A 26,308-nucleotide genomic window follows, 5' to 3' on the forward strand; every position below is an offset into this window, starting at 1 on the left:
GTAATTTAATGAAACCAAAAGCCTTAGTTTTACCTCTCAAGAATCTTGGTGGTTCTGCAGAGGAACTGGTGGGGGCGGGGGGTACTATGTCATTTTGGTCACAATCTATATCCAAGGACCACATGACCTGAAAGAGCTTCAGGAATACGAATGGGATCCTTATCATTAACAGAATGCAAGCTGCAGTTACATGCACTAAAGAAAAGCATTTTTGTCCTTCAAAGATTGCTGTTAGTGGATATAGGGAACAAATTTTTCTTTTGTATCTATTGGCTGATCACTACCTGTTTCTGGCATTTAGTTCCTTAAAGACAACTTGCAAGGCAGCAGTCTGCAGCACAGCAGACCCGGCATCAGCAGGTGGTGACCAGCCATACCTGAGGCCCACCCTCCAGACTCCAAGTGCAATCACACAGACTAAAGACTTTTAAAGCCTTGATCAATTATTAAATGCTTGGCACTTTATTAAATTAAATAAGCTCCAAAATTACATACAATCAAAGGAGTAAGAAACAATAAATAGTTATTTAGCAAAACGCCTCTCCATATAGCCAGTAGCACTGTAGCTGAGGCTTATTTAGCACACTGCTGTGACAAGAGGACCTGTAGATTGCCAGGCTCGCTCCCCAGGGACAGCTAAGAGGGACACACACCTACTCCCTCTCGACATGGAATTTCCAGAACAGTTGAACTCTCATTCGTTACCATCCCATTCATTATCATTTTTTTACATACATGAAACACACCGCAATGTATATACTAATAAGCCAAGAGCTTTATTGATGCAGCAGGCACTTTACAATGAACCCAAGAGAGTCCGCCTTCGCTGGGAAGACAGGATGTCTGTACAAACTCTCAGGTTTTTTCCACTTCAGAAAACAAGCTCTCTCTTTTACCACAGCCCTCAGATCTGCACCTGCCCCAGTCATCCCGCCCCCATTTTAAACAGGCAGTACACACAGGTACATCTGACCAGCACTGGCCAGCCACTCTGGTAGACAGTCAAAATTGTCAGTTCTGCATTACTCGTACACAAAGGCATAGACTATCAGATCCTGCAAAGGATTTAGAAAACAGTAAGACGATTTCTCCCTCCACCTTGAAAATAAAATACATGTCAGAGGATTCATGTCCTGAAATAGTTTAATAGGGACTTCCTAGGAAGATGGTCCATTGTCAATTCCTTCTTCACCAGCCTGGGCATCCAAAATTCTTCTCAAGGTAACATGAGTCTTTTTTTTTTTTTTTAAACAGTCTTTCTTGCTGTAAGAACTCTTATAATGGAGCCTAGTCCTCCTACTGCTAAGGCCTGTGGGGGCACGGAAAGGAAACATGTTAAATGAGACCTGGCTGGCCAAGGGGAGCCTAGCTTGCCAGGGAGATGGAACCATGCACTCCTTGACCTAGATCCCACCATGCCACAGACCCTCTGAAAAAGGATTCCTGTAACAGAGCCCATGTTCTAGGGAAGGAGCCCTGTCCTTGGAGCCAAGGGTCCCGAGAGGTGCCAGCTCTTGAGGCAGAACTGGCTTAAGAACACTCACCAAGCACATGCGGCAGAGCCCATCAGGTTTCCCTTCTGACAAGCTCATTGTTACCCACCTGCCAGCACTGCCCTAGGTACGGAGAAGCCCACCAGCCCGCTGCAAGCCACCTGCCAATAGGGCTGGCACCAAGTCCCCTTAAAGGGATGAAAGGGCCTGGCCTCTGCACTACGCAGAGGGCCTGCTCACTTTCCCGAGCACCACAGCCACCCTCACCTACTGAGCCCAGGCAGAGAGAGGGGAGGCTGGGGAGGCTGAGTAGGCACAGCAGCCCACCAGCAGGACCAGAAGCCACAGCGCAGCACCTAAGCTGCCTCAAGGGACTGACCCACCAGTTAAGAGAAAGACTCTTCATGGGCCGGCCCGTGGCTCACTCGGGAGAGTGCGGTGTTGAGAACACCAAGGCCCCGGGTTCAGATCCCATATAGGGATGGCCGGTTAGCTCGCTGGCTGAGCGTGGTGCTGACAACACCAAGTCAAGGGTTAAGATCCCCTTACCGGTCATCTTTTTAAAAAAAAAAAAAAAAAAAAAAAGAGAAAGACTCTTCAAACTCAACACTGAGCCTCTCAGGAAGGACGGTGTGTTAGCAATAGTCTGGTGTCCTTTAGTGGTAGGCATGCTTTCTGTGCTACTGGGGGTGGCGGGGAAGGGGGACATAGTGGCACAAAGGACACAGGCTTGACAAAATGCTTTGCTCTTGTACTGACCCAAGTGAAAGGCAGACACAGCCTTTTCTGCTTCAGGTGGATGAAGGCCATATTAACTGACTGTCAAGGAGTCTGCCCACTGCCCCTCTGGCCTGGTGAGGCTGAGGGCATGGCAGGAAGCCCTCAAAGCTGGCTGGAGGGCTCAGCCTGCATTTCTAAGACACCTCCCCCAGCCCCCCAAAAAACTCCCTCTCCTCAGCAGCTGCCTCCACCAATGCAAAGAAATTCTCATGAAGCCCCAACCAACCAGCAAGCCTTCCGCCTACCTAGGACTCCCTGTCTACCTTGCCATGCCATGTCATCTCCCTCCAAGTCCTGCACCAAGGGTACCCTGTCCTGCCTTGCATTCATCAGCTAAAGAGCAAAAACAGCTGCAATTACCAGAGACAGTAGATCCCTACCAGGTGCTTCCTTGGGAGAGGCAAGTGATCAGATGTCCCCTTTCCTCATATGCCTATGAGACTGTCCTGTGTTTGTTCTGGAAAATGTGGCCTGCTGATGTGAACCCTAGGGTAAGTCGGTGGGCTGCCTGCAGGGAGCAATGTGTTCACATACCTTTTCATGCCACTGGAGTAACACTGCGCTGCTATTTTCTGTGGGCTTCTCAAACCCTTTATAAATGTACTTCATTAATAAATCAATGCCGTTTCTGTCCAGCGACTGCACAGCCTGTTCAATTTCACTGCTCTTAAAGTTTGTGAGCACTTTCAGGACCACGCCCTGGGCTCGTTCCTACAGAGGAAAAAGAAAGGGAGTGAGGTCCAGAGCCACAGCTCGGGCACATCCACGTACCCTACCGTGGGCACAGGAACACCACACCAAGTGGTCAGAACTCACCAGACACTGCCCAATTTCTAATTCATCTAAGATGGCTGGGAAAAAAAGGCTAAAATTCTTTTATTGGTTTAAATTTCAAGGTATCCCTTATTCATGACAATAAGTTATTCCACTTATTTGGAGAGGAGTAAGTGGCTTACTAGAGACAAGCATCACATTTTTTAAGACATCAGCAAGGCCTTAGACTCCACAGGATTACAACGGTCAATGTCTATTTTTTTTTTATAAAACAGGTTTTCTTGGCTGCAGCTTCCTTCTGCATCATACCCAGTAACAGAGGGGACATTTCTCTCCACCTTTGTGAAGGTGCAGATGCCAGAATCCCAGATGCAGGGAGAACCCTTTCCCTGGGCCAAATTTCAGACAGCCTCAGTGGTGCAGTAAAGCACACCTGGATCTTTTCAGCTAGTTTTTAAAAGACAGGAAATCTTTAAAGCATTTAAAGTCCTTCCGCAGATAAAGCCTATTCAATAGCCTATAAAAGCATAACCACTGATAAGTCCCCCATGGCAATCTAATTTATCTGTTTTGTTACTCAGCAGGGGCTGGGCTGACTTCTCACCTCATGAGACCCTGGGAAGAAGTGGATGTTTCTTTGGGGAGCTTTTACTATAAATACTGACAGCTTTGATGTCAGAGGAGCCTCAACATCTGGGGAGTGCCAGGAAGCTTCCATGGAAGCACTGCCCAGTGCCAACTCACTCCCACTCATACAGAGATGGAACAGGTGCTGCCTGTTCCAGCTGGGGAGACAGGTCCCAACACCACCCAGCAAAGACAGCTGCAGTGTGACCCCCTTTACCTTCACAGCTTGATTCTTGGTGTTGACAGGAGAGTTCCTCAAGGCTGCATGAAATGCCCGGAGCATGTCCCCTGTGCATCACCACCAGTTAAGGATGACTAGGCTCGAGCATGTCCATGATTTCATTAATGAACTTACTTCAACAACAGCTCAAGAGAGCAATCAAATGGGATCTTATCCATACCACCCACCTTCCACTGGTGGCTTCCAGGTGGGCAGAGCCTCTTGACAACCTGGGCTTTCCTGAGCCACAGGGAGGGTGGAGGGCACTTCTGCCAACCCTGTAAACTCCTATTTCTACTTCCTCTTAAACCTTCCCCACCAAAGCAACTGCCCTTGAGAGGTAACCTGCAGTAAAGTCTGACTGAGCTCCCTTGCACCTGGCTCAGTGGTGGGCACTGTATCTGCCCTACTGGACCTCATGGCAACGTGCTCGTGAACTGGAGGTCATTATCATATTCTCATTCTAAAAAGGGAAGAATGAAGGCACAAACGGAGGTCTCCTAAGAGGTCTCCTAACTCTCCATCCATAAAAAACTACTAAAGAAATTAAAGTGTGCTAAAACTTCTATCTTCCAAGACCTACCCAGGTCAGTGAGGTACCAACTGCTACCAGGAGGGGAATTTATTAATCTAAAAGAAATTTCTGCCAACAAAACCAGACGATGCCTCCACCAGTCTTAGTTGCATCCTGATACCACATTCTTTGCTGAGATCTGAATGCCCAGCAGGCAAAAGAAAATTGCAATCTGAGTTAGGTCCCCAAAGGTGACACCTATTTTAAGCTAAATTACATCAGCCAACTTTCATTTCCTCATGTGAAAAAACTGGCTTCAGCCAAAAAGCTTCAAAAATAGAACAAGGAATGGCTTCTGCCCAATCAGGTTTCTACTCCTGTTCATGCACCAATCCCCACATGTGAACAGAGCCTCCGGAGCAAAGCTGAATCTCCTGGCTTCCCTAGTGTGGGCTCCATCTTGACTAAGCTGGGTCTACGCCACTAGCGAGCCACTCCCAGCCCCGATTCCCCAGGTCCCTGCTTGGCTCCGATCTATGTTCCACATTCCAGAGGCAGCCCACCCCCTCCCATCTTTCAGCTTTGAAATTCCTTTTCCCTAGCCAAACAAGGGCTGGTCCGTTATCAGCCACTGATAACCTCTACCTCATAACTCTTTTCCAATTTGGTGTCCCCTAAGCAATAAGCAAGGTCCCAGAGGCTTAACAGGAAATGCAAGCTAGCTTGCTCTTCACTTAAACCTAGCACAGCTGGCAAACAAAAATCGTTCAGAAAATGGACGGGCAAAGGCAAGGATCATATACCTAGTCCATGGGAGGAAAAAAGTCACTGCTTTAGCACTGGTCTGTCAAGCAACCACTACCTCCATTGACAGATAAAGGCCTTCAGCAGGCAGAGAGATCTGGGGAGCAATGATGGCATCCCTGCAATCACATGTCACTTATGAAGCTGGCCTCCACACTCAGCTGGCTTTAGAGAACACACTGTGGAGGCTAGGGGAACCCTGCCCAGACCTTGCACTCCTCTAGACCTTTCTCAACCATGACACTACTGACATTTAGACTGGATAATTCTCTGATGTGGGGCTGTCCTGTGCATTGTAGGATGCTCAGCAGCATCCCTGGCCTCTATCCACTAGATCCCAATAACACTCCTAAGTTGTGACAATCAAAGTATCTCCAAACATTTCTGAATTTCCAGGGGGTGGGGGGGTGGGGGTGAGGTGGAGGTGCAAAATTGCTCAAAATCACTGCTCCGGATAGATCCCTGCTCCAGTGAACCAGAAGCTGCTTCACTGAAGGAGAAAAGGAACTTATTTTATTAAAAAAGATGACCAGTAAGGTGATCTTAACCCTTGACTTGGTGTTGTCAGCACCATGCTCTCCCAAGTGAGCCAACCGGCCATCCCTATATAGGGATCCAAACCCGTGGCCTTGGTATTATCAGCACCACACTCTCCCGAGTGAGCCACGGGCCCGCCCTGTAACTATCTTAAACCACCACAAGATCAGGTGCTTTCACACATCTCATCCCAAAAAACCCTTTGCAAAAAGAATAACTATTCCCATTTTAAAGGCAATGAAAGTGAAGCTCAGGGGAAGGCAAATTACCTGCCCACAGTCACAAAGCTAAGCTGTCCAGCTGGCCTTCAAACCCAAGCTCTTTCTTTAATCCCTTGTTGCCACTCTACCTGCAGACCCAAGCTGCACATCCGAGACACTTGCTGTGTCCAGTGATGCTGATGTTGTCCCATGATGCTCCCATGGAACCTATTAGGCCAGCATAGCTGTCTTCCATTTAACAGAGGAGGATGCTGCGGTTGGGAGAGGGTATGTGACCTATCCAGGGTCACACAGCTAGAGCATGATTAGAGCTGGGTCTGTGTGGTTGGTGTGATTTCCCACCATAACACACTTCCCTGTGTGGCCCTAAGACAGAGCCCTTCACCACGCTAATAAACCAACCCCTCTTTCTGCTCCCCTCTCCTCTGTCCCAAGACTCTTAGAAGTTTTATGGTTTAAATTTAATGACCTCCCAAGCTGGCTGGTTAGCTCAGTTGGTTAGAGTGCAGTGTGGTAACACCAAAGTCAAGGGTTTGGATCCCCATACTGCCAGCCACAAGGAAAAAAATAAAAATAAAAAAATCAATGACCTAATACTTGGCACATGGTAGGGACTCCATAAATATTAGTTCTTTCCTCCTTCCTACCTGGGCCACACATTTGCCAGGATTTCAGTTCTCCTCATACTAACCTCCCTTTGCCAAATCCCAAGAGGTACATCTCCCTGGTACCAAGGTTTCTGACACTGCCATTAGTGAAGAAAGTACCATCCCTTGGATATGCTAGGCCTAGGCCTCTAAGCGGCCTCAAGGAATCTGACTATCACCAGGCAGGGGAGTACCAAGACATGACCTACAACAAGTGCCTGCAGCAACAAGACCAAGGCAGTAACTGAGGAAGTCTTGGTCTCCTCATCAGTGGAATGAGGGTCCTGAGCTAAACGCCTGATCCTGGAGCCCTTTCACCACTAACTGCCCATGAGTCAGGCCCTGCACCAGACTACAGAACCAACCTTCCCTCCTGGGAGCCCTTCCCATGATCCCATGAAACCAGCAGAGTAAGGGAGGTGATCCTGATGGGGCAGGAAATACAAGTTTGAATCTCCACCTTTGAAAACACATTCTTGTTCAAACAAAGTCTGAAGGTTTTTGTTTTAAAGGCATATTAGGGGAGCACTGCAGGACTCCTCCCAAAAGAGGTGGGCCTGACTTCCCAAGCTGAGTCAACTGATTGAACACCAAGAACCTGATTTATATACAGCGTGAGCCTCCAACCCTGCCCTGACAAGTACGGGGGAGGGGAACGCGCTTCCTGTAACACCATTTGAATAAAGAAAAATCCTTCCTGTGAAAGTAAATCAGTTTCCTGTGCTCAAACTGCTAAAGGACCAAGCAGGCTGTGACAATCACCTTTATTTTTAATCTTTTCTAAGTGCCTTTTTTCTGTGGTCACAATAACAGTCATTTCCAGTCGTGGGGCTCTACTTTTACACTTCACTTTATACTGTCTGGTATTTCTTAGATCTGAACCACTAGTTTTTTCCACTTCTTCCTACCTAAGAAGGGTACTGGGTGGGGAGCCTAAACTCACTTGTTGAGCAGGGCTGAGACTATCGAGGTCCAAGACCCAAGGTGTTCCGAGGAAAGTGAGAACAGATGAGAAAGGGTGGCATTAAGCTGAAGGGTCAGACTGACTCCGGGGTAGCAGGAGCACAATCTCAGGCCGCAGAGCTGGACTAAGGCTGCAGCCTTTTTCCCCCTTAGGTCTTTTCTTCCCCCTTCCCATCCCCCCACCTATTTTCATGTTGTGCTGCAATCGGGCCCAGGAAAGCCCATGAGGACGGTGCCGAGCAGCCCTAGCCGCTCACTTCCTAAGCGGGGACTCACCTCGGCCCCTCCCGCCGACAAAGCCCCATTGAATGGCCCTATTTCCTGCAAGGGAGGGATGGAGTGATGGGACGCCCAAGGAAGGGACAGCCTGAAGGGATGAGGCAAGGGGGTTAGTGGAGGGAGAGGAGAGCCGCGCGGAGGAGGGAGGGGCCTGCGGGCCGGAGGCGCGTCCCGCGTGCTTCTGGGGCTGCGCCGGGAGCCTGTCCCCCAGGGTCCAGGGGCCGCGTGGGGATGCGCTGCTGAGGCGGAAGGCGCCGGGGGCCCGGGATGAGGGAACTGGGGAGCCCAGGACGGAGGCGAACGTGGCCCGAGGGGAGCAGGATCGGAAAAGAGTTGAGAGAGTGACCAGAGGGGGTCAGGAGGAAGGGGTGTCGGGAGGCCGGGCCTGAGGGGCCCGAGGGGGGCATGAGGCAAGTGGAAAGGCCGGGCCGGAGGGGAGCGCGAAGGCCGTGCCGCCGCGTCGGGAAGGATATTGCCGCAGGAGCCCATCCACCTCGCTAGGGTCCGGGCCTGGCTCTGCCGCCGCCGCCGCCGCCTCCTCCTGCTCGTCCACGAATTTGTTCTCGTCAAACTCGTCGATGTCCACCCGGCGGAAGCGCGAGGACAGCGTGTTCCGGGCCATGGCGGGAGCTCGGGGCCCGCTGGGCCGGCTCCGCTCCGCTCGGCACCGGATCCGGCTCGGGGGCGGGAAGCGGCAGCCCGGGGGCGGGAAACTGCCGCCCGGCACCTCCTCCGACGCCTCCGCGCGCAGCCGCCGCCGCCCGCCCACTTCCGGGCCCCGCCGGAGCCGGAAGTGCCCTCAGGACGGGGCGGAGTCCAGTGGACGTCGCTCAGGGCGCAGCTGCGGCTGTGTGAGTGTTGATGTCGGGGGGTCTCCCCAGCAGTCCTCCCGCCTTCCTCTCATCTTCACAGCGCTTCAGTCTTCCCGCCTGCGGGGCGTGCGCCATAACTGCCCTAGTGCTCCGGCTTCCCCCGGCCTCTGAGGAGCCCCTGGCACAAGGATGGGCCAGCGCGGGCAAAGCCGCGGACTCCAGGGGTGATCACTGACCACATAGAGGAGACACCGCGTCCCCAGAAGGCCCCGGCTGTGCTTCTCAGGGTCGGGCAAGCTTGTTGGAGGGAAACTCTCGAGCTGAGGCCTGAGGGATGAGCAGGAGTTCTTATGCTCCGGGGAGTGACGGGGTGTGTGGCGGTGCCGAAGTCTTGGAGCCTTGAGCGCCACCACATTGGCCCAGGGAGGTTGCCAGTACCCCGTACACAGAAGGGACCCCCTGTTGTCAAAGGAGTGGGAGACTTTAAAGAGGTTTAAAGTGTATCCAGGGAGATCACAAGACGCTGAAGACGTTTTAACTTGAGAGTGCGGCAGCCCCACGTGTTCAGCGCTCACCTTGGCGGGTGGCCGGGAGAGGGAGATGACCCTGCCTCCACCATCTTGGCAGGAAGGGCGAGGTCCTGGAGGCTGAGGAGTCGGGCCTGGCTGCAAAGGCCTATCTTGGTAGGAAGCAGAATTCTCAAAATCTAAGATGGGGGAGGGTGTTAGGGCAGAGCCAAGGACGACTCTAGGGTGCCCGGATTAGGCACCTGAGCCTAAGGAGTGGTGTTAAGTGGCCTTAGCCTTAGGATAAAGTTGGTCTTTTCGTATAACAGTATGAAAACTATTTTCATCATATTTCCATCTAAGAGTACTCTTTTTAATAAAACTAGTTGAAATGTGACTCATTTTTATTACTTTGAATACCCACTGAACTATGTCTACAGATCAAAAAAAAAAAATTGCCAGGCTATGACGCAACCTAATCTTGGGTGCTAAAGATACAGACTCCCCCAGTAGGAAATAGGTACTGAATAAAAATCTCAGGGGTTCTGGAAACAGGCAAAGCCCACCTGCATTTCAGCTCGATACCTGGGAAGAAATCTTTTTGACTCAGGCAGGCAACAAGTCAGCCGAAGTTTGTATCCCCAGAACATCCTGGTCAGAAGAAACTTTAAACCAGAAGTGACCCATTTTACAAGTAAGGAAACAGCCTCAAATAAACTGGTGAATGAAATAATGACCCAGTTCATGGTCGTGGACTTCCATTCCAGTCACAGAGACAGAATTTTAAAATCCTTATACTATGTCAGGGATGACTGAGTACTGAGAGGGGAAAAAAAAATGCAGTGCCTGGAGTACCTTAGATAAGTGGTCAGAGAAGGTGACACTAAACAGGGACCTGAAGGAAATGAAGGAGGGAGCCAAGCAAAGGCCCAGAGGTGGGGCGGGCTCAATGTACTCCAGAAACGGCAAGGCCATGCTGCAGCAGAAGAGAGAAGAGATGAGATGGGGGAGCAGGAGATGATGTAGGGCTCTGTAGGCTGAGGAAAGGTTTTGGTCTTAACTCAGATGGGACGGCCCTGGAAATTCTGAGCAGAGTAGTGACATGGTCTGAGTTAAATTTGAAAAGAGGCCCTATAGCAGGTGTATTGAGAACACATCTAGGATCTAGAGCTAAATTAGGTGATTTAGGATGTGACGCCAATGGTCCTGGTGATAGGCAATGGTAGCTCAGGCCAGGCAGGTGCCAATAGAGGTGGTGGGAACAAGTCAGGTATATTTTGAAGGTAGAGCCTTCGGGCTTTGCTGGAGGATTACATATAGCAATTGAGAGAAACAGGGAAGTCACAGATTATTTCAAGCTCAAAAAAATATGTACACGATTATTAACTCTAGTAGAAATAGAAGCTTTTGAAAAATAGGAGAGCAAAGCTCCCATGCACCATTAGATTTCCATTTAAGGCTATAATTCATGCAAAGATTGCCCTCTGCTTTCTTTTCACTACTCTTATCACTCCTTCTCCTAGAAACCTGACTCATCATGGTTTGCGGCAAGGCTCATTAATTCATTCATCCAAAAAGCATCCATGTGCTGGGCCTAGAAACTAGGAAAACCGAAACAGGTGTTGGCCATGGTTACCCGCCAGGAAACTTCCAGGTTGGCTGTGGAGATAGACCCATAAACACATCATTTCAACTCACTATGTTTGGGGCAAAAGAGAGGATTGCACAGAGGGCCTGGGACAGAAAGGGAGATTGCTACCCATAAAGGGTTGGGAGAAGACTCCCCGGAGAAGGCGACACGTGAAAGCAACAGTAGGACAACCTGACTTTAACCAGAGCCCTAAGAGATAGTGTGTCTTTGTTAATGGCAATGGAGTGACACTGGAGTACTGATTAACGCCTGCTAGTTAGGGCAGCAGTGGAACTACCCAATCAGGAAGCTTGACACCTTCCCCAGTTTGTGAATTCCCATTTAATTTTCGGGACCCCATTCAAGTGTTTGTTCCACTGGGAACGTTAATACCGCCGATATTTTGAGCGATTGTTATGCAACATGTCTTGTACTAAGAGCTTTACATGTGACTTCTCTAATCCTCATAAATACCCCATTTCACAGGTGAGAAAACTGAGACTCCGGAGAGAAGGGATTAGCCAAGAGTCTCAACCGCTCCCTGGCAACAGAGCAAGAATTTGAAACCCAGTCGGACTCACTGAAAAAAGGCTATAAAAAAGCTCTTTCCACTGCCGCCTGCAGATTCCACCAGAACATTTATGGAGTTGGGTTACAGCTGACACCAGCCCTCCCAGCCCAGCTCGCATTTAACATTCCTCCAAGGCAGGGCGCATTGTTTCATCTGTGAAAATCCTCAGCCCTCGTTCCCTCTGCACCCCGGCGTCTGGCTCACAGCGGCACAGACCGCGAGCTCCGCAGTTTCCCCAGTGAATGAATGAATGAATGGACGAATTTCAGTCCCTCACTGCTCCATCTCCGGAAAGCCACCAGCCCACCCTGGGCCTCCGTCTCCCCAGGTGAGCCGCTCAGGGGCCCACGCCGACCTAGGTAGCCCGCGTCGCCGGGAAGAGGCGGGCACCCGGGGGCGAGGGAGGAAGGGGCGGAGCCAGCCCCTCCCGCCGCGGCGCCATTGGCCGCGCCCGTCGCCACCCGGCAGCAGTTGCAGAGGTCAGCCCCGCCCCTTCCTCTTTCCCTCTGAGCCAGAGGCGGCGGTGGCGGCTCTGGCAGGCATGGTGAGGGCAAAGGAATCGGGCGCCATCCGAGCGCCGTGGGGCGCGGGGGCTGGGCTGGCGATGTGCGGGATGAGCCCCGGGATCCCATCTGACAGCCGGGCCCGTGGATCGCGGCTTGGGTGGCCTGGCGCCCCCGCACACCCCCTCCGCCGTCTCCCTGCCGGGCTCGGGCCCGCGTCTTCCAGTCTGCGGAATGAGGGTGGCGGCTCGGCCTGGGGGTCGAGGTGCTGAGCCCAGGCTGGCCCCCGGGGCGCTCGTGGTGGGCCACGGCGCGGGTAGAGGGGAGATGGCCTCTCGGGGTGTCCGACCCAGCCCCTTTCTCGAGCGCAGGCCAAGATTAAGGCTCGGGACCTTCGTGGCAAGAAGAAGGAGGAGCTGCTGAAACAGCTGGACGACCTGAAGGTGGAGCTGTCTCAGCTGCGTGTCGCCAAAGTGACAGGCGGCGCGGCGTCCAAGCTGTCCAAGATGTAAGTGACCGTCGGCCGGACCACGGCCCGCTGGGGGTGGGGGACACGCGTGCGTTGGAGCGTTTGTGAGTTTACGTTTGCGAGCGTGAGCTTAAGGACCGTCTGGGTGCTCACGCAGAGTAGCCCTGCGCCGCGTGGGAGGCTGCTGTGTGCCTCCCCTCCTCCCCGCCTTCGACCTGGGGTCCCTTTGTCCGGAGTGCCCGTGCTCGGTTCCTCCGGCTGGAGAAAGAACTGGGCATCCCTGAAGACCCGTCTTAATGCTGCCTCCGCAAGCCTAGCAGTACCCTTTGCCACCACCTTCCACCAGCGCTTGATTTTTTCGCACACTTTCCGCCACTTGGTAGGTGGGTGCCCTGTACCCCTTACTTGAGTTGTAGGGTAACCTTTGATTTATGTGGATAAGAATTAAGGAGACTTGTGAAAGTAAGATGGGTTAGGAGTCAGTCGACCTGGGTACAAATTCCACTTCTGCCATATCCTACCCGATCCATAGGTTGGCTCACCTCCCAGAGGAATTTTCCCCTCTTTTATAAAATGAGTGCTGCCCTCTGTCCCATCTCCCCATCCCACAACCTTCCTGCGGGGGTGGGGGGAGTGAATGAGTTGGGGGACAAATAGCAAAGTTATATGCTGAATCCTCCGGACCATGTTTACCAGCCGTCTACTGGGTGACTCTCTCATCCCCTAATGTGGTTCATGTTCAACATAACTACAAATTGACTTGCCAAATGTTTCATTGCTCCCTCCTGAGTGGCGTCTCCTTTGCTTCCTTAAGCTGGTCTGTGTGCCCAGCTTGAGGCATGACCCACTGCATCGCTCATTTAGATTGCCATTGGTTTAGGTCTTCCTAACTCTCAGGATACATTCTTGGCCTGGTGGGTCTTTTCCAGTTCTGCTCACCTCCAACCTGCAGTTTTTCTTTTTGTTTAAAAGACCGACTGGTAAGGGGATCTTAACCCTTGACTTGGCGTTGTCAGCACCACGCTTTCCCACGTGAGCCATGGGCCGGCCCTCAACCTGTAGTTTTTCTTAAGCCTTTACTTCCCTCTCAATGAACGCTTCACAGCTCAAAAGCTCTGGATTCGTCAGCCATCCACTCCCTGTCCCCATTTATGGGGTGCCCATCCCCAGGCCCTCTACGTACTGTCCACAGATCTCACTCAAATAGCACCTTCCTTCTGAATGAATATGGATGGGCTGGTGGGGAATGCCACCACTGCCCCTGGCCTGTGACAGTGTCAGCCCTGAACGAGATGTCTCGGGGAGTGCTGTGTGTCTTCATCATCTTCACTGATGTCTCTGTTTTGTAGTCGAGTTGTCCGCAAATCCATCGCTCGCGTTCTCACCGTCATTAACCAGACTCAGAAAGAAAACCTCAGGAAATTCTACAAGGTGAGTCTAGGCGAGGACGTTGGCTGCACGAAATTAAGTTCTAGCCCTCCCCTGGCCAGGGGGCATTGTGAAGTGGTTCTCCTGCTGGGGCATGTGGGACTGAGGCTGCACTTCCTCATGCTGCAGATGTCACAAGACAGTGGTGTGGTGGGGGTCTGGCTGGAGACTTGGGTTTGGAATCCAGCCTTCCCAGCTGATTGAGCTGGGGCAGTTTATGGGAATTAACTGTTTAAATGTTGTAACACTCTCTCGTTGGCACTTACTGTGTGTCAGTCACTGCCAAGTACCTGACATTGTCATTTTTTAGATGAGGACCCCAAGGCTTAGAGAGGTTGAGAGGTTAGGCTACCCAGGTTCCCTACAGTCAGTGGAGTGATGGGCCTAGGTTCCAAACCATGACTTGCGGAGGGCCGGATTGAGTGCTCCTGGGAGAATTTCATAGGTGTTCACATGTGGCTACAGTGACTTAAATAACTCATTTTTAATGTAAGCAACTTCATGTGGCTAGTGGCTGCTCTGTTGGGCAGCAGAGTTCTAAGGGAGATTAGTAAGTTGGAAAAGGACAAAGGCCAGACCCGTAGCAGTCAATATGAGGGGTGTGGGTAGACGAAGACTTTCCTGCCTCCAGTATCTTCCCGGGCCCTCCTTCATTGTCATGCGTGGCTTCTTTCTGCAGTTCTCTGCCCACCTGCAGGGGCTTGGTGCTCTCAGAATCCCTTCTTACCTCATGTGCACGCCTGCCCCTCCAGGCTGTTGGCAGTTTCCAGGAGGAGCCTGCTGTGACATTCTTCAGGGCTCCTGTGCATGCTCTGCTTCCTGTCCTTTCAGCTCACAGCCACAGTGCTTGCCTTTGAGGCTGGTGCCAGTTTTTAAGAGAAGTCTTCCTTAATTCTTCCCTCCTCCCCACCGATGCACTGCTTGTTCTGTCTTCCCTGCTGGGCTGGGAGCCCCTTGGGCAGGGAGGCCAGCACCCAGCATAGGACCATGTCCTGTAGAGGGTCCAGGGGACCTTTGCAGAACAAAGAAGAGACCAGTGAGAGCCACCTTAAGTCTAGAACCCTTGGCTGGGAGCACATGGAGCAGGAATGAGTGGGAGGAGTGGGAGCCAAGGCTGAACAGATGATAGTTCTTTGAAAGCTTTGGGCAGGAGTGGTGCCAGGGTCCCAAAGCAGGAAAAGGGCATTGCCTCTCCTGGCAGGATGACCTTGGCCAAGCCAGATCCTCCTCTGAGGCTCATTGTTATGTGGGAGTGCTATCACAAGTAACACTTGGCAGACCCTCCAGGTGTCTCCCGCCCTGCCTCAACTCCCATCTGCACTAGCACGTGTAACTTGAAGCCAAGGAAGAATAAGCACCCTGGGACTTGGGGGGTGCCGCATACCCCTTGTTGGGTGGTGGTGCAGCTTTGACTCCTGCCTGACTGGGAGTCGGCAAGTGGAAGGAGCACGGGGTTGGGAGGCAGACCACTGAGGCGCAGGCTCCGGGCCTGCCACAGCCTTGCTGAGAAGTGGGTGTCTCTGAGCCCAGTAATTCAGTAGATTTACGTAAAATGGAGATGGCCCCACCAGCCTGGGATTTGGGGAAATAAGTGAGCTAGCGAATAGCCTGTTGACCTAGCCCCAGATTGGTGGCCCTTGCTGAGTGACACTGGACGTCCTACAACTCCTCACACTACAAATCAACTTCCCCATCCCAACTGGCTCCCTCCCTCCATCCTTCCCCGCGTCCCCTGTGCCCTCCCAGGCTCCTTTAGCTCCTGCAGCAGCTCCTGAAACCCCGGTCCTCAAGTTCCTCCACGCTTCCTCTCCCAGGGCAAGAAGTACAAGCCCCTGGACCTGCGGCCCAAGAAAACGCGTGCCATGCGGCGCAGGCTCAACAAGCACGAGGAGAACCTGAAGACCAAGAAGCAGCAGCGGAAGGAACGGCTGTACCCGCTGCGGAAGTTCGCGGTCAAGGCCTGACGGCGCCAATAAACGCGAAACTGGCAGGCGCTGCCAAGTGTGTTATTTCCACAGACCGGGCTGGAGAGATGGGATGGGGGCTGAGGCTGGTGGGCCCTATCTGATGGGTTCCAGGAAGCTGCCCCGGTGTGGGGCTGGCACAGCCCCCGCCACAGTGATGTACTGACTGCCCTGCTGGTTACTTTGGGCCTGTGGCATGGAACAGCCCCGTCTGTGCACCCTTGGCAGGGAGGGGGTGAGGTCTGAGGGCTGTCGTATTAAACTCGAGGGGCCCTGGGTCGTTTGGTCTTATGGTGGACTTGGCTTCTTGCCTGATCAGCAGCTCCAGACACCAAGAGTTTCCCATCTGGGGTGAAGGCACAGGCATGGGCCACATCCAGGACTCCCTGCCAAAGCACAGTATGGGGTTCTGGGGGTGCAAGTCCTGCCTACCCCTGGGGGTGGGGTGGGGGGCTTCCCCTGCTCCCTCTGGTGCTGCAGCCACAGGCCTCACCTTCAAGGTCTCCAGGCACTTTCCTGTGTTGCAGTCCCAGATTTTGACCTGGAAGTAAAAACAGGTAGGGAGATGAGCCTCAGGCAGTCTGGCATCTTTGAAATCATGTCTGGGTGAGTCCCAGGCAATTCATTTTAGCCTCTTGTTCTAGGTTTTGTCGTCTGCAGTGTCTTAAATGCTCAGCATAGTATCTGACACTAATTTAAGTGCAGAAGTTTCCTTTTGCCTGAAGCTCTTCAGGTCATAGAAATGTCAATGCCACCACCACTTGGGCTGGCCCAGACCTTAGTGTAGGCTATTAGATACCAGACTAGCACCTTGCTCCCTCCTAGTTAGGGCGAATGACGATGCAGACAATTCTAGAAATAGAGTGCTCAGGGAGGGAGCAGGAGGGGCATGGGGTTGGCACTGTGAGGGGTTGGGGTGGTTACCAAGCGGAAGTAGCCAGCACTGGCCAACTGCGACTCATCGGGGGAGAAAGCTATGCTCTTCACCCAGGTGACATGGCCCTTGAGCTGGACAGGCAGGCTGCTGGTTGTGGGCTTCCATGTGTGGATGGTCTTGTCCCAGGAGCCAGACACCTGAACAGCAGGCAGCTCTGAGCCCTTGGGGTAGGGCCTGCATGCTCACTGGGCTCCAAAGTGGCCTGAAACCCTTTTTTAGGGTCTTGCAGCCAGCAAAGGAGCAACCTGGAACCCAGGGCAGCTCAACTTACCAGGATGCCAGATGCTGAGTGGCACAGGCAGCTGATGTTGCCACTGTGGCCCACTAGTTCCTGGTGGGAGACTGTTGGGGTCCCTACCCGCAGGTCCCAGATGAACAAGGTGGAGTCCCAGCAACCAGTGACATGCGGGCAGCTACCATGAGTCTGGACCAGCAAGCCCATGCTCAGCCTCCTAGTTCCGAGGCTGGACTTGGAAGCCCATGCCCTTCCCCTGCTCAGCTCCAAGTGGCAAAGTGGTACATGGGGGCTGCCGAGGTGGGGGCCAGGGCAGAGATGAGGCTTACCAGGCAGTCTGCACTGGGTGAGAAGTCACTGCTCTGGACGGAGTCACAGTGCCCAACTAAGGCGCAGCATCTGACCAGACTAGAGGAGAGAGCCCTGAGCTGCGAGAGGTGGCGGAGGTCAGCCCAGAAACCTTGCGGTGCCAGATCCTGGGCCCTGCAGGGCTGTCTGGGTGATGTGGCACGGCACAGAGTCTGGGGAGGGGCTTCCTGGGCCTTGACAGGAGAGGGAGGGCAGTGCAGGCAGGCGGGACCACATGTGCCGAGGCCTGGAAGCTCGAGCACTGGTAGGGCTGGGGGGAGTCTGAAGGGGCGCTGCAGCCAGGTGGGGGGGGTGTCGGGCAGCCAGTGTGGGCTTGGGTGGTGGGGAAGCACTGGAGGGTTTGTGCCAGGAGGGCAAGACCTCCAAGGAATGACCTCTTGGGAGCCAAGTGGAGGGTGTGCCCCAGCCCCTCCACATACCTGCACCTCCCAAAGCATCACGTGCTTGTCCCAGCCACCTGATGCCAGCTGCTTTGAGTCAGGGCTGAAGCTGACCGTTTCCACATTCCGTTGGTGACCTGCCGGCACCAGCCCAGGATCGCGGGAGGGGGATGGTGACAAAAGGCACAGCAAGGTCTGAAAGAGAACCCAGGCCTAGCTGCTTGCCTCCCAGTCTCACCCAGCCCACTCACCCTTCAGCACCTGCAGACACTTGGCTCTGGCTACATCCCACAGGCGGATGCTGGTCACAGGAGGTGCTGGCAAAGAGGCGGCCATCGGGAGAAGTGGCAGAACTTCACAGAGCCTGGGGCAGGTGGCCATGATGGTGCATGGGTGGCCATGGCTGCCCGCCATGAGCAGGGCACTGGCACTACTCAGCTCCTGCCCTTGCAGCTCAGCCCCTGCTCATTTCTCCAGCCGCCCTTCCTATCTCCCCACACCCAGACTCTGGCTGCCTGGAGGCAATGCCTGCATTTCCATACATTGGCCTGGATTGGGCTCAGCCTGGAACACCCAACCCCAGTTTTCCCTCCTGGAAAATCACCAATACCCAAATCAAATGCAGGCACCTCCCGGAAACTTCTAACAACCCAGCCTAAGTGCATCTCCTCCTTGAGCTCCCCAGCCCCAGACTGTGCCTATCAATAGCAGTCGTCAGTCTGCTCTGTAATTGCCTGATTTGCTTTCTTGTCTCAGTAATAACTACAACAGTTCCATCTACCGAGTCCTTACTGGGTGCTGGGCACTCTGCTTGCATTATCTCATCCTATAGGGTAGCAACCATTATCCCCATACTACAGAGAAATGGCTCAGGGAGGTGACAGGACCTCACCAACATCACAGTCGAAAAAGTGGTAGGAACAACAGGGATGGACCTTGAAGACGTAAGGCGGTCACAAAAAGGAAAAAGTACTGTATGATTCCACTTATATGACCTAGACAAGTCAAATTCGTAGTGACAAAGTAGAACAGTGGTCACCGGGGGAATGGAGAATTGTTTAGCGGGTGTAGAGGTTTAGTTTTGCAGGATGAGAAGAGTTCTGGAGGTTGGTTACACAACAATGAATGTACTAAACACTACTGAACTGTACACTTAAATATGGTTAAAATGGTAAATATTATATGTATGTTTTACTACAATTTTTTAAAAAGTAGATCGGAGTCCAGGTCTGTTAGAGTGAGAATCCCCAGCCCCCAGGTATCAGGTCCCTGTCCTCCTGCCCCAGCCCTGCCCAGCCTGTCCTGCAGTTATGCCCAGCTTAAATGTCAGGGGCCACTGTGGCAGTCCCTGCAGAGTGCCAGAACAGACCCAGGCCTCCGTCTCCCTAGCCAGGCTGTGAGCCCCACCTGTGTGACCGCCCAGCCTCCACAGCAGCCTCCTGCTCGGGGTATCCCAGCCATACACACAGCCATCGTCTGAGGCTGTGAGCAGTGTCTGCCCATCGGGGGAGAAGGTGGAGGAGTTAACCTGCAAACAGCACAAAAGTGGTTCCATTCTGGGGCAAGAAACACCTGTCTGTGCATCCCTGTCCCCAGATTCCTGGGCCAGCCCTAACACTGCCCCAGGAGCCGGGGTTGGAGTTTGGACTTAAGGCCTCACTCTACAACCAGAACCAGAGCCAGAGCCACTGAGCCCTCTCTGGAGCCCTGTAAAACCTGGGCCTGAATCTAGGGACTGGAGCCCCAGGGTCCAGAGCCCATTCTAAAGCTGAAACTGAGAATTGGGAGTTCAAAATCTACTCTAAGTCCCACTTTAGAGCCAGAGCCCAAAGAACACTGGAGTCAGCCAGGAGCTCTGAGCTCTCTCTCCAGCCACAGGGCAGAGCCTAGAGCCCCTTTTAGAACCGGAGCTCAGCACCTAGAGCCCATATGGAGCTGGAGCCCACAACTGGAATGTAGCGCCTACTTTGAGCCTTCCTCGGTTAGCAAAATCCACTCTCGACTCAATGTCCAGAGCTGGAGCCCACAGAACACTCTGGAACCCACACTACACAGAACAAAGAACCACACTAGACCCAAAGCCAGGAGCCTAGAGTGCGGGCAGAGCCCGCTGGGCCTCACCTCCCCGTGGTGCGGGCTGAAGAATTTCACTCTCCCCACAGCCAGCTTTCCCGGGGCCCCGCTGTTCATGGGCGCCCGGCTCCGACCCCGGCGGGCTGCCTCCTAGGCGGGCGCTGGTCTGGCCCGGCTAGGGTCAGGGTTGGGGGAAAGGGGAAACTGTGTACAAGCGGTCTCCATGGTAATCGGGGCGGGGCGCGCAGCCGCCGTGGGGTCTCTGGGAAGCCACAAGGAGGGACAGCCAGGGAGAGACATGAGCTCGAGGCCGGTGAAGCCGCAGCAGGCAGGGCCGCGGGGACTCGGAGAAGGGACGTGCCGCGCCAGCCGCTGCCAGCCGGACCTGCGGCCGCTACGGCCTCGGGGCAAGACGGCGCGCAGGGCGACCGCTAGAGGGCGCGCCAGCCCCGCACACCGCGCCCGCCCCGCCGAGTCCGCCGTGCCCCCTGCAAAGGGCCTGCAGGACCCTGTGACACGGGGTGATAAGGAGCCTATTTCCCTATATGCGCAACGCGGGGATCTGCTCCGCCCCACGGGTGCCCCAGGGGCCGGGCTCGGGAGCCAAGACCTCTTGGCCAGTACTGAGACTGAGCATGTCCCAGGACAGGGCGGGGACCCAGCCATCTCTGCCCTCGAAGGTGTGGAGGTGGTGCGTGTAAAGTGCAAGGCATTAAAAACGGACGTCATGTGACTGTTAACATTCCTGGCAGCACAAAATGTGCCTCGTGAGGATGTGGAGGCCACCAGGGAAGGCCCCAGGAGCTGTCAAGATCGTTGTTGGATGCTCAACCTGAAACCTGGAAAGAACAGGACTTGGTTTCATGGTGCATGAGGAAACTGAGGCCCAGAGAGGTGGGGGGACTTGCCCAAGGTCACTCAGCAGTAGGATTTCATCCCCAGTCTGACTCTATATTGGGGGCCTATATTAAGACCACCTGCCATGAATTCCAGGGGCCTCACAGCAGATGTCAAGGTCCCTGACTCTTGGTACATCTGGGAAGCTGAGGCCCCAAGGGGGCAGGACTCGGCCCAGCCACCCAGAGCCTCCATGGCAGACCCAAGACCAGGACTCACCCCCACCACAGCGGGACAGGGGAAGGACAGAGAGGCCCCCTGTCTCCCACTGGATTCCAGGCGCCCTGGGGGCAGGGGCCAGGCAGCTGGGCTTTGGGAGCTTCAAACTCAAGGGTTCCCAGTGGTGACTCATGCCCCTCCCCCAAGACCCTTTTGCCAGAAACTTCTCACGAGATCCACTGTGCTCCTGTGCTATTTTAGGCCCCAGACAGTCAGGCGGGTGAGGGGGCGACAATGGTGGCTTTGAGGTGGCCCCTCCCCATCCTAGCTCCCAGAGGGCCCAGGTCACTGAGTTGGCTCCTCAGGGACCCGGCTGAGGTTCCCAGACACACATCCCCCATAGCTGACTCTCCCTCCCTCTGCTCAGCCTCCCCCACCCCATGTCCTGTCTCTGGGCACATTCTCCAGCCACCTGGTGCTCAGGTCTACCTAGAAGGCCCAGAGCCATCTCCTTTGGCCCAAGCCATCTCTTTCAGGACCCTCTGGATAGACCTCGTCCAATAGGCCCAGTGACCACTCAGCCAGTGGGGGTGGAGCTGTGTTAAAATCTGTCTGCTTGGCTCAAGAGTCTGTAGTTGGAACCGCTGGCCATGAATCCCAGGGTCCTGGGTCCTGCCTCATCCTGACCCCCACCGCCCGCCCCTTGCTCCTTGAGCACGGCCACTGTGCCCTGTCTTCCCTCCCGTCACTTGCACCCCCGCCCTGGCTTTGCACACACACAGGGACTGTCTGCCTGCCCGGAGAGTTCTTCCCCACCTCTCGACCGACCCCTGGCCTTCAGATCTAGCCCAAACATCACTTCCCCGGGCCCAGCTTTCCCTCGTCCACCCCCACCCCCAGACTAAGTCAGAGCTCCTGCCCTAGATAAGGGCTGTTAGAGCCAGAAGCCAACTGCCAGCTCTGAGACCTTGGTACCTCAGTACCTCAGTTTCCTCATCTGTAGAATGGTGGTTCTCGGGCCGAGCCTGTGGCGCACTCGGGAGAGTGCAGCGCTGGGAGCGCGGCGACGCTCCTGCCACGGGTTCGGATCCTATATAGGAATGGCCGGTGCACTCACTGGTTGAGCACCGGTCACGAAAAAGACAAAAAAAAAAAAAAGAATGGTGGTTCTCACTGTGGTTGCCTTGGGAGGAGTCGGTGAGATGATGCCTGTCTCGGACAACTGATGTTCAGTAACTGCTCAGAGAAGGTGGGAGAGGCTGTGACGTCCACCTTGGTCCCTTTAGCTTAAAACCCAGGCCCAAAGCTCCAAATGCCCTTTGCCAGACTCACCCAAGGGACCCACAGCCCAGGGACACTTCATGATGTAGAGGGAGCTTGGTGACCAGGGGTGATCCAGCTTCTTGCCCTGCAGGAGCTGAGGGGGTGCCAGCCCTGGGTTTGGGCAGGGGCTGCACCTGCAGGGTGTGCTCCATGGGGACACATGAGTAGGTCACAGTGATGGTGACAGTGAAAGTATTTCACCGGCGCAGGCCCTGCCCATGGGATTGGGAGACCCAGATTCCAGTCTCTCCCGAGAAGATCCTTAGGGACACTTTCCACCATTGACTGTCTCCTTCTCAGGAAGCCATCGCACTCAGCTCAGGTTGTCTGGGGAAGGGGCTCTGCCAGGATTTCCAGGCTGGATGCTGTGCTGGCCTTTCTCACTGTCGCTCTGTCCCCTGAAGGTAAACCGTGGTCCTGGACCAGCCTTGCCTCTTCTCAGCTAGGCCTGTCACCATGCAAACATCTTACAAACATGCTCAACAAAAAGGTGACATGACAGAAGAAGTATAGTATGATGCCCCTATACAAAAATCAGGACATGCGAGAGAGAACCGTCCATTACTTAGGCAAACATACGTGTGTAGTCAACCTGTGGAGAAAGGAAAGGGAACAAGGACTCCCCAGATCCCTAGAGTGGTTAACTCTGGGGATAGGAAGGCAGGGGACCAGACAAGGCAGGCACATGGGCCTCGAGCACATGCTCCTGGTGGCATTTCGCTCTAATCTGGGCAGGGGGCACCCAGGTGTTTGTGCGATTATTCTGTAGTGGGCCCTGCCCGTCTGGTCCCTGCCCACCTCTCCTGACTCTTCCTGGCTTCCTCTTCTCAGCTCCCTCATCCCTGCCCCCTTCCTTGTCCCTCCAGCCCCCAGTCCTGAACTGCTCAGTGGAACCGCTGGGGCTGGGGGTGGTATGGGGCATTATGCAGTGCCAGGGCTGGGCAGTGTTTGCTGACCGGTGCCCCGACAAAGCTGTTTCATGGCGAGAGAGGAAGCAGACAGGAGACAGTAGGAGAGTCAGGCTGCCCTGGCTCCTGCCAGCTCCCAGCTCCCACCCCTGAGGCTGCCCCTCCTGCCCGCAGGTCCTAAAATATACCTGTTTCCTTCGAGTAAATTCCTCTTTCTGCTGAGTGAGCTCCTGTAGGTTTCGGTTACTTGCCACCCAAAGGGCCCTGACTAAGACATCTCTGTAATTTCCCAAAGCTGGTCCCTAATCCTGTGTATTCAGGGGCAGATCTCTTCTCTGGAATCCCCCTGCAGTTATTTATATACAGGGATTCTGGCTCCCCAAGGCTCCCCTGAGCTGTAATCAATGCCCTTAAGTTGCTGTGGTTTCCCCCATAAAGGCCACCCTTATTGTAATTTGTCATTGTTCCTCCTAAATTGTGGGGACCAGAACTAGAAACCTGCTCCCCTAGGGACTGACAGCCACCAAGTCGAAAGGTTCTGTCATCTCCAGTGTTCTAGACTGGCGGTCTCTAGTCATGCAGTCTGCAGCACTAGAGGCATTTGGGTTTTCAACAGCTACATTATTCACTGCAAATGCATGCGAGCTTTTTCCCATGAGCTACTGTCCAGCCAGCTCTCCCTCCGCGATCTAGTACTTGCATAATGGACTCTCCAGAAACATACGCAAGACCTTACATTATGCTGGTTAAATGTCATCTTCCTGGCTCCCATCCAGCCCTCTAGTCTTGAAAGCATTGTAAGAGTCCTCCTTCCACTGCACAAAGCATTAATTCTGCCACTGCGGCAGCTGCGAATTGCCTGAGCTGAGCTTCTGTGTTTTAAATCCAAATTGGGGAAATGAAGATCAACAGGACAGGGGTAAAGCTGGAGCCCTGGGGTCTATCACTAGAGACCTGCATGATTCGCACTTTGTCTGCACCCATCGACACCCATCAGGACCGTGGGGTTGGGGAGAGGAGAGGTCTGGTGGGCAGGAAAGGTGATAGAGCTCCTACCTCAAGCAGGGTTTTCTGGGTACAAACAGCAGAAACCATGGATGGCCAAGGGACCCTATGGGAAGAAGCTAGGGGGTCACAGATGAGCAGGAGGCTGGGGGCTTACACATGAACTACCCATCCAGCGAGAAGCCAAGTGGTTCAGAATCCTTGGAGAGCATCTGATCGACCCAGCTGGGGACACGTGGCCACTGCCCGGCTGGGCAAGGGCAGCGCATCTTGATAGGCAGCCCTGGTAAGATCCGGGCTTCTCCCCCACCCCCACCCTGCTCTGCTAATCAGTCAGGGATCTCTAAGTCAGTTTAAAACCTGCCTGTGGGCTCAGGAGCCAGACAGCTGCGTTGGGATCTGGCTCGGTCCCCCACCAGTTTTGACCTCGTGCCAGTTACCTAACTGTTCAATGCCTCCTTTTCCTCCATGCTAAAACGAGGATGGTGATTAATACCTGCCTCATAGTGTTTGCGTTGGGGGTGGGTTAATCCATGTAAAGTGCTTGGAATGGCATCTGGCACGTGGTTGGTGCTGCATTGGTGAGTTGTGTTATCATAAAGCACTATTGTATTGTGAGTCCCCATTTTTTCATTGTAGCCCCAAAGATATCAAGAAAAACTCTTAGGATTTACAGAAACCCAGGTAGCCTGTGTCTGGATTGGGCTCTGTCACCCTTTATTAGAGGAGAGTGGCAAGAGTGACTTGGTTTAATTCCCTGTGACCCATGCAGCCATTTCCGGTCACCACTTCCTTTTCTGAGCACTCTCAAATCACCTCCTCAACAATCTGTCCCCGACTGTGCTTGGCGACAACTTTGGCCTCCCTAGTCCATGATTGCTGGGCTCACCCTTTCTAGAAAAGTGGAGTGATGGTGCTTTCTTCTCTGCAGGCCTCTGGCCTCCGGGCTGCTCTGTGTGGCGTCGGGTTCACACCTACACCCTGGTCTCCTGGGGTATGTTTTTTTTTTTTTTTTTTTTTAAAGATGACCAGTAAGGGGATCTTAACCCTTGACTTGGTGTTGTCAGCACCACGCTCACCCAAGTGGGCCACGGGCCGGCCCCTCCTGGGGTATGATTTGCCAGACCTAGAAACCTGGTCTTATTTACTTATTATATTTTGAGTATGTGTTTTTCAGGATGGTTATTGTTTGTGTTGCAAAGCGACCGAGATGCCAGAAGGAACCCGAGAAGCTCAGGAGGCCTGACCACCCTCCACTCTTCCAGCCTGGGCCTGTGGCCCTGGGCCCACCTTCTGAGCACTTGGGGTCAGGGACGTTACCCACGGGCCTCCTTGGGCCTCTCCCATGTTCTGGTGACTCTTACAGAGAAGGAGAAATATCTGAGGCACTGGCCGAGCAGCGATGGGGGTCTTGAACACACCACCTCCCGATGCCAGGTCCGGATTTGGGATGGAATGAGGGGTGTGGGGGGGGGCGGTCGGCCAGGCAGGGCCTCTGTGACAGGCCTGTCCAGCTTGTGTGGACAGGGCCACAACCCAGCCAGAGAGGACTTTAATGGTATTTCTTTTTTTTTTTAACTCTTAAAAAGTCACAGACATGGGCTGGCCTGTGGCTCACTTGGGAGAGTGTGGTGCTGATAACACCAAGGCCCCGGGTTCGGATCCTATATAGGGATGGCCGGTTCGCTCACTGGCTGAACATGGTGCTGACAACACCAAGCCAAGGCTTGAGATCCCCTTACCGGTCTGTGGGGTACCGTGTTGAATATCAATACCTATGTGCAGTATCCATAGCCTGGTATGATGCTCAAATCAGGATAGTTAGTATATTCAGCCCTACACGATGTAACTGGTTTTTGTGGCCCTTTACCAATTTCTCCCCAACCCTCCTCCCCTCTCCCTTTCCCACCTCTGGCATCCTCAGTCCCGCTCCCTCCTTCTGAAAATTCAACATGTTATTGTACACAGCTTTATTCCTAACACACAAGCCAATATTTTTAATTGAAAGTTACATGCTCACTACAAAAAATATACACAAGTATATATAGATGGCTGAAAAATAAAAGGCACAAGTGTCTGTTCACCCCCCAGTGCCTCCAACCTCACAAAGGAGGCGGCTGTGAACAGTTTGTGGGTGAGAGTCCTTCTAGGGACTTCTCTTTAGTTTCCCTTTTACATCCCTCATTTTACATGACTTTCATGATGATCCTGCCCGGTAGGAAGTTTTACCTCCACTCCACAGAAGGGGAAACTGAGGTCCCATCCGCCCCAGCCCTGGCC

General features: G+C 53.7%; 2 protein-coding genes across 2 annotated transcripts; one reads left to right on the forward strand and one right to left on the reverse strand.

Moving 5' to 3' along the window:
• Window positions 1–439: 439 nt before the first annotated feature.
• ARPC5L (actin related protein 2/3 complex subunit 5 like) lies at window positions 440–8,628 on the reverse strand. The gene is made up of 4 exons (XM_063081990.1): window positions 8,332–8,628; window positions 3,892–3,963; window positions 2,808–2,984; window positions 440–1,309 (listed from the first exon to the last, which is right to left on the reverse strand). Exons 1-4 carry the CDS (start codon window positions 8,479–8,481, stop codon window positions 1,247–1,249), a joined length of 462 nt encoding a protein of 153 aa, XP_062938060.1. The 5' UTR covers window positions 8,482–8,628; the 3' UTR covers window positions 440–1,246.
• A 3,217-nt stretch (window positions 8,629–11,845) lies between these two features.
• Window positions 11,846–15,768, forward strand: RPL35 (ribosomal protein L35). Its single transcript, XM_063082044.1, has 4 exons — window positions 11,846–11,922; window positions 12,253–12,389; window positions 13,700–13,781; window positions 15,593–15,768. Exons 1-4 carry the CDS (start codon window positions 11,920–11,922, stop codon window positions 15,740–15,742), a joined length of 372 nt encoding a protein of 123 aa, XP_062938114.1. The 5' UTR covers window positions 11,846–11,919; the 3' UTR covers window positions 15,743–15,768.
• The last annotated feature ends 10,540 nt before the right edge of the window (window positions 15,769–26,308 follow it).

Source organism: Cynocephalus volans, chromosome 17 (assembly GCF_027409185.1).
Source record: "Cynocephalus volans isolate mCynVol1 chromosome 17, mCynVol1.pri, whole genome shotgun sequence".
NCBI classification, from domain to species: Eukaryota; Metazoa; Chordata; class Mammalia; order Dermoptera; family Cynocephalidae; genus Cynocephalus; species Cynocephalus volans.

Excerpts from the sequence above, each read along its gene's own strand:
- ARPC5L (XM_063081990.1), bottom strand. The coding sequence starts at position 8,481 with ATGGCCCGGAACACGCTGTCCTCGCGCTTCCGCCGGGTGGACATCGAC. Across the intron at positions 3,964-8,331 it reads TGGATGGGCTCCTGCGGCAA|GGGGACATGCTCCGGGCATT; the intron begins TATCCTTCCCGA and ends TGGTGATGCACA. Across the intron at positions 2,985-3,891 it reads CCAAGAATCAAGCTGTGAAG|GAACGAGCCCAGGGCGTGGT; the intron begins GTAAAGGGGGTC and ends TTTCCTCTGTAG.
- RPL35 (XM_063082044.1), top strand. Across the intron at positions 12,390-13,699 it reads GCGTCCAAGCTGTCCAAGAT|TCGAGTTGTCCGCAAATCCA; the intron begins GTAAGTGACCGT and ends TCTGTTTTGTAG. Across the intron at positions 13,782-15,592 it reads ACCTCAGGAAATTCTACAAG|GGCAAGAAGTACAAGCCCCT; the intron begins GTGAGTCTAGGC and ends TTCCTCTCCCAG.